Raw genomic sequence first — 14,774 nt, 5'->3', positions numbered from 1 at the left:
CCAGAGAATGGACTAAACTGAGTCCATGGGAAGAAGTCTAGACAAGAAGGTGGCATTTGAAATCCAAAAACAGATTAACAAGTAACCCATGACATTAATATTCAGGGTGGATAATTGACTTCAGGAAGATGCAGCCAGAGGAACTGAATGTTCAGCCATGTGTGCAGACATAGCTCTTGAATACAGACACCTAAAGGCAGGCAATATTCTGAGATCCAGGCAGGTGGGGATGACATGCAGTTGGAGCTCAGGAGCTAAGTCTCAGTTTGAGGAGGGATCTGGGGATTTATAAAAAAAAAAAAATCTTAGAGAATTGGGATACCAGATAGCTTACAAGCCAGGGTTTCAAACATAGGAGAACAAAGCATTGATCTAACTACTGGAACTGATTCTAGCAACCTTGGCACTACTGACATTTCGGATAATTCTTTGCTGGCGTTGGGGGTGGTGGCCGCATGCACTGTAAAACGTCTATCATTGACCCTGCCTTCTACCTACCAGTTGCCATTAGTATCCCTTCTCCAAGTTGTGACAATCTAAAATGTCTCCAGTCATTGCCAGGTGTCCCGGTGCAGAGACGGTGAGAAGATAGGAGGGGAAATATTGTCCTCAATTGGGAACCACTGGGGTAGATCATGCCTGCTGAGAGAGCACTGCTCCAACTGCTACCGTCTGGGGTGAGAGGGACTCAGGATAAGTTGATCCAGAAGAAGTAATGACTGACAGTGGCCCACTAAGGCAGTGTAGTGAGCAGTCTGCCCAGATCCCTGTCCCTTCTATCATTTCTGTGAAGGCTGTCCAGCCTTCTCCGTTCCTTTTCTTTTGTCAGAGTAGGCAGTTAGTTGGGTTCTAACAGGATGCCTGGAGGCCAGCAACAAGGAAGTCATGGCCAGCTATCAGGAAAGTCAGACACCTGTCTAGGAAGCACTCCACAAGAAGCTGGATCAAACCGGACAGGCCCAAGATGGCGCATGCCATGACAGGGAACCCCTGACCAAATTAGGGAGAGAAAACACAAAATCCTGCTTCCAAGAAATCTTCATCCCAAGTAATGAATATTCCATCCCCTAGTTAAGAACTGTCAATAAAAGATAGAAACCCAAATCCCAGGGTATGCGACACCTTTGGGGATGGGCTGGGCCAAGGGCCCAGGGTCTCCAAGGTTCACTCAGCAACACTTGCAGCATGATTTTGCCTCCAAAGTATTGCCCATGGGCTTCTGGAGTTTCTTTGCTCCACATACTTGGAAAGCCAAAGTATCTGAGACAGCCCACTCCCTGCCCTCAGTGTGGTTTCCAGTGCGAGACCCAGCAGGGAGAGAGGTGATTTAAGGAGCCGGAGACAACTACACTGTGTGGTCTTGGTCTCAGGAACGAAGTTGAAAGCAACAATAGAGCACAAGGCCTCAAGGCAATATAAAAATAACGGAACTATTACAGGGAATATCTCTAAAATGATTTGTTGTTAATATTAAATATCTCTAGAGCATCTTCACCACAGAATGAAGGAGTCTGTAATCCTCCGGCCTCTGAAATGTTGAAAGGGAGTATTTCAACCTCTACTTCTGTAACATAGAAAGAACCTGACAAATCCGTACATGACCCCCTGCTCCCTTTGCTGCTTAAAACATTCTGTGAGCTACTAGGAGTGGAGGACATCTTTCAGGTGTGACTGTTCCTTCTGCTTTTTCATAGCAAAACTTTGTGCTCTATGTGCTCTGATAGGTGACTGATACAATGACTTAGGGAAGGTCTAGCTGAGAAGGTTCCTAGTAAAGAAGGCTGTTCCTTCACTGGTATTACATTGTTGCCGCCCTTCCACACAACAAGGAACAAACTGATGTACCAAGTATAAAATATGTTCTTAAAGCAGTTACAACAAAGACAAGAAAGAAAATGTTTAAAAAATTATTTTTCAGGGGCACCTGGCTGGCTCAGTTGGTAGGGCATGTGACTCTTAATCTCCGGGTTAGTTGTTGTTGTTGTTTTTAAAAGATTTTATTTATTTATTTGACAGAAAGAGAAAGAGAGAGCACAAGCAGGGGGAGTGGCAGGCAGAGGGAGAGGAAGAAGCAGGCTCCCCTCCGTGGAGTGGGGAGCCCAATGTGGTCCTTGATTCCAGGACCCTGGGGTCGTGATCTGAGCTGAAGGCAGATGCTTAACTGACTGAGCCACCCAGGGGCCCTGATCTCAGGGTTGTTAAGTTTGCATCCCACACTTGATGTAGAGATTACTTAAAAATAAAAATAAATTAAAAAATAAAAATAAAAAAACTCATCTTTTAAAAAATTTGGAGAGTATCCATAAGAAGCACAATAACAACTTATTCTTACATCTAGGAGGAACACAGTGTTTAAAATGGTAAATTATAGGTTCTCCACTCATAATTTGTCTTTTGTAATCATTTCTTTATTCTGTAAAGGAAGCGTGTGTTCTTTAGTCAGTAATTAATTTAGACCAGCTAGCAAGTTATACTTTTTAATTCTGGAAATTAAAGTTTAAGGGATTCTTTGAGAATACGTTTTAAGAAATACAAAGAGTATATACCAAGAGGCATTAAAGACAAATCATTTCTGGACTTAGTAAAATTCTTAGAAAAAGAAGATTGTAAAACTGAATTCATTTCAGGAAAAGTAATTCAGAGATAGAGAATTAATGATGACAAAGGAAAAGACAATAGAGTGAGACTAACTAAGATAAAGCTAAAATTTAATTCATAATCACTATTAAGAGTTTAACACAGTTTTAATCTCTAAACGTCAAGTTTAAATTATAAATAATACTTAGAATATAAGTACTGATAAAAAGTAGGTAAGAAAGCACTTATAAACACATTTGCAATAAAATTTCATATTAACAGATCTCTGATATAATTTCTTCAACATATTTGCCCGTGTTCTGCACCATGTGAACCCCTTACCCTGACCACATAAACCAATCACCTTGGACCATACCTGTTGGAATCAGGGGTGTCTCTTGCTCCAAGGGCAGTCGATCTGTATTCTTTTCAGTCACCTAGGAGGTGGTCTGGCAAAAAGCATAGCAAAATTGGAATTCAACATTTATACTCGATTTACCAAACTACTTAGATTCTTTCTCTTTAGAAATTTGAATGTAACACATAAAAAGAAAGTATGTAGTTGGTAGGGTAGAGAAACAGATGTTAAATAGACACAGAGAAAGAAGAAAAGCAGTGGATGCCATGAGGAAGCTGAAGCTATGAGAGAGCAGGATGCTGGTGATGCATGGAATCCGCAACTGGGACACCTGGGTGGCTCAGTCCATTAGGCGTCTGCCTTCTTCGGCTCAGGTTCTGATCCCAGGGTCCTAAGATTGAGCCCCGAGTTGGACTCCTTGCTCCATGGGGAGCCTGCTTCTCCTTCTTCCCCTGCTGCTCCCCCTGCTTGTACTTTCTCTCACTCTGTCAAATAAATAAATAAAATCTTAAAAAAAAAAAAAAAAGGAGTGAGGCAACCGGTTGGCAAAAGCAGAAGAAATCTTAGCAGAGACATGGAGTAGATGTGTCTCAGTAGTACTTCAGCATCAGATGAGGGCGAAGGAAGCAACACACATCTGCTGCTGAGATTAATCAAGCGGTTCTGGATGCCAAAGGGCTTTCTAGTTTCCAAACTGCATTCTAGGCTCTGTGAAGCGAAACTTTTCCTGTATTCCCACAGCGCTCGGCCTTCTGGCTGAAATTCCTTCCTCTCTTATTTTCACAAAGCCCTACTGCTTGAGGTAGCTACAAGAATCTAACTAGTACACCATGTAAAGGAGTTTGGAATTTAATCTGGAAACATTAGAAAATCATAAAAGGGCTTCATATTTCCATTTTAGAAAGAGGACTCTGGGACTGGAGTGGAAATAAATTAAAAATGGGCTAGAGGTAGGAATTGTACATTGGAAACCAGTGAGGGGCGCCCATGTGGCTCAGTCGGTTAAGCGTCCCACTCTTGGTTTTGACTCAGGTTATGATCTTAGGGTTGTGAGACTGAGCCCTGAGTTGGGCTCTGCACCCAGGTGAGATTCTGCTTGAGATTCTTTCCCCCTTCTTCTCCTTCCCCACTCCGCCCCTCTCCCCACTCACATGCACGCGTGCTCTCTTTCCCTCTCTAAAAAAATAAATAAATAAAATATTTAAACTGGTGAGAGATGATGATTGCCTGAGAATGGAGAAAATGGATGAATTGAAAGTTACAAAGGGGGATGAACAAACAATTTGATTCAGCTTGGATGCAGTAGATGAGGGAGCGGAAAGAGTCAAGTTTGATTCTTAGTTTCCTGATCTGGGAAACCAGATGGGAACTGGATGGATAGTGGCAACCAATTTCTTTCACTGAGAAAGATAATGTATGAAGAGGACCAACTCCTTTTTGGGGAGGAATGTAGGTGACAATGAGACTTCCAGGCAAGAATGTCTAATAAGCAGTGGGATATTCATGTCTGGATCTCACACTCTGGAGTTACAGGTTTGTGCATAAGGGCTTGATATCATGATTTTCAGAGATATTCCAGTAACTTTCTTGTTTTATTCCCATAGCATTAAATTCAGGAATGTATTTGGACATTAGACTAGAGAAGCTAAGAATAAAGGGTTTTTTCATGTCTGAATATTCTCTGTAGTGCACCTTAGCTATGATGTTGTATATTACGTAACTCTTGAGGTTGATGAGCTACCTTGAGATTGATGAGCTACCTTGCCCAAGTGAGATGGTCTCTAGAGAACACTGTGTACAGGACCAGTCTAGCTTTACATTTATAAGGGTAGGACCAGAAGGGGAAGTGAAGTTTCTAGAAGGTCTGATGTTATGTATTCCAGAAAGTCTGAATATTCAGAAGGTTTAGAAGCTTGCATTTTAATCTTAGCTGATATTGCAACCACATTCCTGTTGTAGTATTCCTGTTAATCTGGACATTCTATTGCTATTTGTCAATATGGAGATTATACAGGGTATTATCAGTAGGTTGGTAGTAATTGACACCAACAGTGTGCATACTAAGATCACTCCATGAGAATAAATTAAAAAGAAAAGAGAGCAAAAAATACAATTGGGGGAAATACTAATCTCTAAGGAGTAGGTAGAAGAGAGAAAAGTCTGAGAAGAGAGTAAGTGACTGATGGTGAAATCTGAGGGATTGAACAATAGAAAGATAAATTGAGTAATATTTGGATTTCACCATTAACTGAGACAGATATTTCAGAATGACATTAGACAAGTTTTCTTGTTACACGTGAATATACGCTTCTTATTTATTTAAAATACATTTTCTAAAAGATTTACAACAAAGGCTCAGAAAAGACCTGGGTTTCCTAGTTTTCACTAGAATGCTAAAACTTGTTGATAATTAAGTCTATTTAGAATTTAATAAAACATAGTGTGAGTAATGATCACTGAAGAGCTACCTATTTTATATATATATGAAGATATGTATATATAAATATATATAAATATAAAAGATTATCTATCTATCTATCTATATATAAAAGATTGACTTACTAGGTGGCTCCATGGCTCAATGGATAGATCATTGGACTTAGAAAACATTGGCTTAGTACTTAACGTGTGCTAAGCATTGTGCACTACCTGCAACATCTCATTTATACATTTATACATTAGAAATATAGCGTGAGGAAGGCACTTGGGTTTCCTTCTTTTAAAAATGTGGAAACTGGGGCACCCTGGTGGCTCAGTCAGTCAAGTGTTGGACTCTTGATTTCAGCTCAGGTCATGATCTCAGGGTTGTGAGATCGAGAGCCACGTCGTCAGGCTGAGCAGGCAGTCTGCTTGAGATTCTCTCTCTCCCTTTTCCTCTGCTCCTCCCCTCTACTTTCTCTCTCTCTCTTTCTTTTTCTCTCTCAAACAAATAAATCTTTAAAAAAATAAAGATGTGAGGGGCGCCTGGGTGGTTCAGTCGTTAAGCGGCTGCCTTCGGCTCAGGTCATGATCCCAGGGTCCTGGGATCGAGCCCCGCATCGGGCTCTCTGCTCAGCGGGTAGCCTGCTTCTCCCTCTCCCACTCCCCGTGCTTGTGTTCCCTCTCTCGCTGTCTCTATCTTATTAAATAAATAAATAAAATCTTAAAAAAAAAATAAATATGTGGAAACTGAAGATTAAAGAAATTAATTTTCTAGAGTCACCCAAGTAGTAACTAACAGGGCTGACATTCAACTTTAAAGGTTTTGACTTCAGAGCCTGAAGTCTAACTACTACCTGATAAGACTATGAAAGCATTACTCAAGGTAATAAAAGGTTAAATTAAGCAGGCATTTATTAATGTAATTTTCAATGAAGACAGATTATGTAGCTACAGAAGACCATTTCACACTTATACCAACATTTCTAGGTATACCACAAAATTTTGAAAGTACTTCCTGAGAGACTTGGGTACATTAATATGTATTTGAACAATTTGTTTTTGCTACTAAAAGAGAAATGATTCTGTTTTTCAGAATGCTAACTCCTGTGTTTAGCTGATTTCTTAACTTGTAGAATCAAAAATAATTTTTACCCCTGCTAACTTTAGTTTTGTCATAAAGCCATGCACTGTTTCTGTGGCAGTACAATTTCCCTGGGCATATGTATATAGAAAACTGTTTTTGTTTTTTAAAAAGAAATTTACAGAATACTGGTTATAGATAATTGCTACACCTTAAGAAAATTTTGGCTTTTCAAATCACTATCAGTATTACTTTTAATTAATGAATTCCAATTGCATTCTCTCAACTATATATAACAGAGATATAAGGGACTCTAAGAATGATGATTTTGAATCAATCATGCCAAAATTACTACTAATAAAAAAATTAAATTTCAAAAGAAAAATTGGTCACATAGGGAAAGGCACTGGGTGGAAGCTTGATGGTATGAGTCAATTATTAGAGGATTTTTTTTTTTTTTGAGGTGGGTGGGGGGAAGGGATAATTGGCTGACAGGCATTAAGGAGGGCACTTGACATAATGAGCACTGGGTGTTATATGCAAATGATGAATCACTAAATTCTACCCCTGAAACTAATAATACAGTACATGTTAACTAAATTGAATTTAAATAATTAAAAAAAAGAGCATCATTTTTAAAAGCTCCCTACGACTTCAAGACTAATATCTGCCACATATTCTACCTAAGCTTTTTTTTTCCCCTCTAAATTCACAGCTCTTAATACATAAAGCTTATACTATAGGAGTGGTCAAACTTCCCAAAGATGTCACAAATGATCCAAACTACTGTTTGGCACAAATGATCCAAACTACTGTTCTGAGAGCTCATTAACATCACCTGCTACCTTCATCCATCTTTGCTTTACTTCTTGTCAGATGGAAAAAAAAATTTAGTTTACAAAGTACTTGTTGTGCAAGGTCTTATTTCACAGCCAAAACTTGTTGCCCACTGACAATCTCACAGTCCACTGTCCTCCATCCTGCAAAGATGTCATCAGCTCAGTTGTCTGGAGGTGTTCATTTCTTCATCTCCTACCTCTACCCTGGTTCAGGCTTTCCCTCTACCTTTCTCTGCTTCCTACTCAGTAGCTGCAAGATGTCTTGGGCAAAAGCATACTGACCTGGATCTTCGAGAACCACAGATGATTTTTCTGTTTACTTTCGCTTCATATATAATTGCCTCCTAATGAAGACTTTTATAGCGGTTTCTTATTTGAGCACCAAAACTGTTTTTATTAGGATATTCATTCATTCATTCAAATATTTACTGATCATCTGCAATGTGCCAAACACTGTTCTAAGTGCTGGAGATACATGAGGGAACAAAACAGAGCTTAAAAAAAAAAAAAAATCCCAATGCTTCTGAAACTCATTTTAGCTGGGAGATTTGCGGTAAAAGGGGCGGGGCAGATCGCGCAGCGCCTGGCAGGTAAAAGGAGGAATTCTGACTTTTACTTTGGGCGAAATGGAAAGACAGTGGAGGGTTTGGAACAAAGGAGGGTTTGGAACAAACAAAATTTTACAGATCAGGGAAATAAATGACTACACTGCAGTAAACACCCGTATACTTCGTACAACTCTGTGGAGGAACTGCAATTTAGGTACTTAGGAGGGAAAAAATTAACAGGAGGTAGGCATTGACTTGGGGCTATTAGCCCAGGGATTCGAGGGGGCAGAAATGAAGAGGGACAAGACAGATGAAGATTAAGCCAAAAGGAAGCAAATTGTTTACACCGAAATACAATTTATTTCAAACATACGGCAAGAGATAGGCCAAGAGATACGTGGCTCCGTTCAGACAGCAGTCACCCTAAAAGAAAAGCAAATTTAGGTTAGGCAAACAGTGGCCCAAGTAGAGCTGGGGACAGCGGCTCGTCCCGGAACCGGGCATGCCCCGAAGGTGACCACGCCCCCGGCCCCGCCCCGCCTGCGGCTCACCGCCCCAGTTGGCCACGGCGGGGGCGGTGGCCGCGGCGCCCGGAAGTGCGGCTGACGTGTCCCGGCCGCGCTCGGAATTGTGGGCGACTCGGCTAATGGCGTCGGCGAGTCTGGAGGGCTGGGGGAGCGAGCGCTGAAGCTTTTTGCCAGGTTGGCTGGTGACGAACTGTGTGGCCGGATCCCGCGGCCGCGGGACGGACCTGCCCACCTTGTGGGCTCCTCGGCCGGAGCCGGCGGAGCCTAGCAGGGCGGGGCGACTGCGGGGGGCGCCTCGGATAGGAGACGCGAGAGTTGCGAGAAGGCTGCGGGGGGCGCTCGGGTACGCTCCGGGTTCGCAGCCCAGGCCGGGCCGAGCCCCGCGGAGCCCAGGCGGCGGGCTGCGGAAGGGCCAGGGACGCCAGGAGGGAACTGCCTGTCGCCCCAAGGAGCTGACAGTGCTGGAGTTCGTTTGCGCCGCTCAGATACTGAATTGTAGTTTGGTGGATCATGTCCGGCACCAACAGCCCCGAGGCGGTGAAAAAGCTGCTGGAGAATATGCAGAGCGATTTACGGGCCCTGTCCCTGGAATGCAAAAAGAAATTCCCACCTGTCAAAGAGGTAAGCTTTGGGCAACGTCGGGAGAAGGTACGGTGAGCATGTCTGGTCCTATTAGACCCAGTCCTTCACTTCCAAACTCCTGTCCTATCTAATTTTCATTTGGCCCTCACCTTTCCAGATTTACGAGTCGGTGGGTTGTACCATAAGCGCGTTTTATCGTTTCCTTTGAAGACGACTGGGGCGCTTTGATTTTGTCTACTCCTGGTCCTCAGCATTTAGGAGTGAACTTCGCGGAATGAGCCGATTCAGCTAATTCAGCTGGATGTATCTTATCCTCGCCTTTTCTGGCCTTTTTCAAACTTGGAACTAGCCAAGCCAGAATTGAAAAACTTAGGTTTGTTGTTTTTTAAAAACGATTATCCATCGTTGTGGTAAAATCTCTGCTCCTTACGTTTATAGTATGTATCACTCAGTGGCAAGTAGTTTTCCTTCTTGTCTTGTGTCATGCAGCTTAACTTTATGTCAATACTATGAAGTATTAGTAAATTATGCAGTCACCTAACTTACGACAGATATTGAGGACCCACAGTAATCATGTTAAGCCTTGTTATCAGCAATAATGTAATGGGACGTTTGAGTTTAGAATTAAATTCAATACACCTTGGAATACATCAATACATATTAACCTCTTCAAGCTTCAGCTTTCTTTCATATGTAAATAGGGCTAAAGGGTGGATTTATTAGATTATGACGGGAAGTTGTCAGAGCAAAAAGGGTATTAAAGAGGCTTCAGTTAATAATATATGTAAATTCTCCAAATATTTCCTAAGTTGAAATTTTTAATTTAGTCACTATTGACCTTTTCTCTTAAGATGTCATTTTATTTTTCTTAAGCTTTTAAAGATCGCATCTCATTTTCCTTTCTCATACCTGAAATAAGACATTTCAGTGATATTTTTGTAAAAGCAATTATTTTTATTCCTATTTAATGTAGTTTGGTGTACCAGCAATTTCATTTACTATTTAGGGTTCACCAAAAGTTCACTAAGGAATTTTGGAATGTTTTCATGTTAATTTAAATGTTTTGCCTTTATTATTATAGAGATCTTACAATTAAAACTTATCCAATAAAGTTTGGATTTTAGGCTTCCAAGGAACTTTAACTTTTCTGTAAGGGCTTTTGGTCTCATCAGTCTTCAACAAACTCCATCTAGTGTTTCTTTAATAAAGTAAGCAAATATTACCCAATAGTAGAAACCTGATGTGCCACCCTTGGAAAGAGGACTGTCATAATATGTTTTATTTCAAATACTCAATAGCTTGTGATACAGATTTTCATTATTTTCTCTATATCCTGTTGGAAGTTTTAATAAGTAATTCTAAAGAATTAAGCATTTTTAAAGAATTTTAAAGAAGCAGGCTGTTCCAATTTTAAGAGAAATGCTCGTTTATAAAATGTCAAGTCCATTTTTTAATTTTAACAATAATTTATAGAACTGACTGTTCCCAGCTCTTATAATTTATATAGAGACTGGGATTTCTCGATATTACACATAAAGGCCTTTGTGGACTTGCTTGAGAATTTAATTGCCATTTATTACTTTTTTTTCTTTTGGAAAATGCATTCAGAATTCCAAACAGGTAACTTAAAAGTTTCTTTTCTTTTTTTTTTTTTTAAGGTTTTATTTATTTATTTGACAGAGAGAGGGAGAGAGATTGAGAGCACAAGCAGAGGGAGCCGCAGGCAGAGCAGGCAGAGGGAGAAGCAGGCTTCCCGTTGAGCAGGGAGCCCGATGCGGGACTCGATCCCAGGACCCTGGGATCATGACCTGAGCCGAAGGCAGACGCTTATCCGACTGAGCCTCCCAGGCGTCCCATAATTTACAAGGTTCTAGAACTCAATCCATCTTATCTAGGAACGTTCAATAAACCTCATTAGCTTTTTTACTTGAACATAGGCCAAAGAGATACTTAGTGATTGCACCTACTCTCTGAGGTAATGACAAAAATAATTCTTGGCGTGATGATCTCTGATACATAATTTCCTACATAATACCTACTCCACAAGAATTTGTTGAATGTAAGAACTTTGACTCCTTAACCAGTGGCACTTCTAATATACTTATGGGCCCACTTAGGAATTGGAAAATGACCATTACTGTGTCACAAGTTTAAAACAAGAATGAATAATTAGTCTTAAGAATGATGATTCTTTAGGAGGACCCTTGATTTTCAAGAAACATTTTGGTTGAATTAAATTTTTCCTGGTAAATTAATAGCAGTGCCAAATTTTGGCTTTTGTTCTCTAAGGAACTGGTATGTTTTTGTTTTATTTATTTTGGGGATGGGGAGAGGATGGTTCTTGGTATACCTTAAGGCAGAGCCTTCCTCAGTGTAAGAACCTTTTCCATCTGTGTACTGGTTTGCTAGTTAACATTCTCCCAGTATCTTCACAGTTATTACTTGAAAAATACTTATTCTGAACTACTTACAAAGGTACTCAAGAACTCAAAGCAGTACAGTGCTTTGGAAGGGATGTCTCCTTCCCCAGTACCTTTTAAACGAGGTAGAATGAAGTGATACCTTTTATATTTAGTCTTTATTTTAAGTTTCTAGTAATTTCTACTTTTTGATCATGGTGCTTACAGAAGAAAAGAGTATTGGTAAAGGATAGTGCCTTATTTATTGCTGTTTACTTCTTATCTTTGGATTTTCTGCATGGCTTTCTCCATCTTAATTGTTTCCATTTATAAATCTTCCTTTGCATATTAAATTGTTTTTTTTTTTATTTTTTTTAAAGCAGTTGAGATTTTTTTTTTTAAGATTTTATTAATTTATTTGACAGAGAGAGACACAGCGAGAGAAGGAACACAAGCAGGGGAAGTGGGAGAGGGAGAAGCGGGCTTCCCGCGGAGCAGGGAGCCCGATGCGGGGTTTGATCCCAGGACCCTGGGATCATGACCTGAGCCGAAGGCAGCCGCCCAACCGACTGAGCCACCCAGGCACCCCTTAAATTGTTTTAATAGTGGCTATAATTTCATTGTCATTTTATAATAAAAGTAGTAATTCTATAGTAACAGCAATACATTCCTTCTCCTTGTATTACTGCTTATTTTTACAGCAGTGTAACTTTTTAGCACAAGTGTGCTAGCTAATTTGTTCTGGAATATTTGTATGAAAAATGTTTTCTTTGCTTTAAAAATTACTTTAAAGCTTTGCAAAATCATTTCTGTATAATTGAAATTCAGTGCCTTCAGAGGCAGTAATCTCTGAAGCTTTATGTTTATGTATTTAATGAATAAAACATTTTGGTCATTTTCTGTTTGCAGGCATTACTCTGGAAACAAATGAGGGGGATCTAACTGAGATTGGAAGTAAGCTCAGAAAGAATTTGTAATTCTTGAATTGAGCCTTAATAGGATGAGTAGAAGCTAGCCAAGAAGAAGGGGAGGGGGTCATACCAGGCAGAGGAAATAGCATATGTTTATATTCCATGTCAAATAAATTTCATGCTGGAGGTTATTGGGAGCCATTAAAGTTTTTTAAGAGAGGGAATAATATTAATTCATATTTTGTAACATTTTCCTTTTTTTTTTTTTAAGATTTTATTTATTTGAGAGAGAGAGGGAGAGAGAGAGCACATGCAGGTGGAGTGGGAGAAGCACTGTCAGCAGGGAGCCTGACAGTGGGGCTTGATCCCAGGACCCCGGGACCATGACATGACTGAGCCACCCAGGCGCCCTTTATTAACATTTTCATAACAGTATTGGTGGGAAGAATTAGAGGGGACTGAGATTGAGGCAAAGAGAGCAAATTTAAAAAATGAGGATTGCCTGCATGAAGGTAGCAGTAGAGGAAGACAGGAGGTTGTTTGCATTGTGGTGGGCATGTGTGAAAGAGAGAGCATGGATTAAAAAGAGACTTAACAGGTAAAATTACCAGGGCATGGTGACCTTCTATATAACGTAGAGAGAGAAATCTATGATGCCTTCCAGGTTCTGGCTTGGGAAACTGGATAGATCACTAAGAGAAGGAATATAAGAGGAGGCGATGTTTTTGGGTAAAGTGAATAGTCCTGAATATAATTAGTTTAAGATTTATGTGTGGAACTGACCAGTAGGAGTTTGAAAATGATGGTTTGGTTCTTAAGGGGGAGGTCTAGAATTTCAGATTTAGAAGTGTCAGTTTATACATGATAGTAGAAACCATAGGAGTAGATAAAATGAGTCTGAAAGAGTGTATAGAATGAGAATATCAGGACCAAAGAAGGAACTTTGGGAAACAACAGCAATAAAGGGAAAGAGGTAGCTGGCCAACTAAGATTAAGGATATGGGAGAGAAAGGGAATACTTGTAGAGCAAGGTCCCTGAGAAAGCTGGAGTTTCAAGGGCATAAGTGATTGAACTCATTTTAAACCTGAGAAGGAACATATTTTCCTCTGACAGAGGAAGGGAAAAAGAAAAAATGAATTTGAATGTGATAAATTTGAATGAGGGATATTGTGGAGAGATGGGAAGTTGTGGACAGTTTGGCCTGTGACCTCTATTCCTGGTAAGGTAGGAAACAAGCTTATTGCTAGGAGTAATTAGTGATGAAAGGAGTGATGGGTAGAAAGTTTGAGGGGAGCAGTGGATCACTTTGGAGAAGTGTAGGAGAAATTGACTTGGGACACTTAAGAGTCTTGGCAGGAAAAGTGGTTAAAATGATGATAGATGGTGAGATCTATGTTGTATTCCTAAAGAAGGAAATCCAACAAAACTTTGGAAGAAGATGGAAGGGTTAAGGTACTAGCAGCACCAATTTAATCAAAGAGCAGTAGAGTTGAGGACTGGGAGAGCTAGAAGGATAGGGATTGAGACAGTAAGGGGATATTGGATTTAAGATTGCCAAGTTAGGCTGCCCTAGAGGATGATGAAGTCCAGGGAATGGGTGGTAGAAGAGGAAGGGAATGAAGATCATTTGAGTTGAGGCGGTCAGAATTAGGGTTTTGAATGGATTTTTCTCTCTCCTTTTTAATGAAGTGGAATCAGTAAGGGTGTAAATAATAAAAAAGTGCAAATAGTCTTCCCATGCCATGTCCTTTGTTTCCTCTTGTGTATTTGGGTTTGATAAGAGTTAGTTAAGAGGGATTTTTGCCTTAAAAAGCAAAAGTTCTTATAATAAGAGTTCCTCAGTGTCCAGTGTTTTTATGTGTTAGCTTGGTGAGAGAGATACCTTTTACATATCATGACAGGATTCTTCCTTTGGGGACCGAGGACCAAGTCAGTTGGCTCTTCTGGTAGGGAGAAGATCTCATTTTCAGGACCTTTTGACAGGGAAGAATGAGGGCTGGATAATGTTTGCATGCTTAATCGGGAGCTGTTTGGCTTAGTATTTTATGATGTACTGTAGTTTTTTTTTCTGTTGATGTTGGACAGATTTACTCTTGACAACCAATTGTGTTCTTTCTCTCATAAGCATAATAGAATAAGTTGATGTTTTTTATACTGAAATAAATTTTCATAATTTATTCAAGAAAACTTGCCAACCCCAGTCACATAAATGTGACAAGTATGGTAAGGAGTTAGAAATCATTTTGGTCAAGACTTACTTTCCTATATAATGCAGTTTTAGATAATTGTGTTAGGTGAGTGGCCTTTGGCCTTTGTTTCTTTTCTTTTTCTCTTTTCTCCTTTGACTCTGCTCTTTCTATGACTTTATTCCAGAAAAGTTACATTAGATTCCTAAGGTCTCATTAAATTCATTTTCTTCTGATGAATGGTTTAGATGTTAACTTCAAGAATAATAGAAGCAGGGCGCCTGGGTGGCTCAGATGGTTAAGCGTCTGCCTTCGGCTCAGGTCATGATCCCAGGGTCCTGGGA

At 40.1% G+C, this 14,774-nt stretch overlaps 1 protein-coding gene across 2 annotated transcripts in view; it reads left to right on the top strand.

Moving 5' to 3' along the window:
- The first annotated feature begins 8,451 nt into the window (after positions 1-8,451).
- Positions 8,452-14,774, top strand: part of MON2 (MON2 homolog, regulator of endosome-to-Golgi trafficking) — a 102,338-nt gene continuing 96,015 nt past the window's right edge. For both annotated transcript variants that reach the window (XM_035002246.1, XM_035002245.1), the window contains exon 1: positions 8,452-8,972. In XM_035002246.1, coding sequence (XP_034858137.1) covers positions 8,862-8,972 — 111 coding nt within the window. In that variant the 5' untranslated portion in view covers positions 8,452-8,861. The remainder of the gene's footprint in view (positions 8,973-14,774) is intronic.

This window comes from Mirounga leonina, unplaced genomic scaffold (genome assembly GCF_011800145.1).
Source record: "Mirounga leonina isolate KUSES-001 unplaced genomic scaffold, KU_Mleo_1.0 Mir_126, whole genome shotgun sequence".
In the NCBI taxonomy this organism is placed as follows: domain Eukaryota; kingdom Metazoa; phylum Chordata; class Mammalia; order Carnivora; family Phocidae; genus Mirounga; species Mirounga leonina.
The sequence above is the reverse complement of the archived record's forward strand: the minus strand, read 5'-3'. Positions and strand labels throughout refer to the sequence as shown.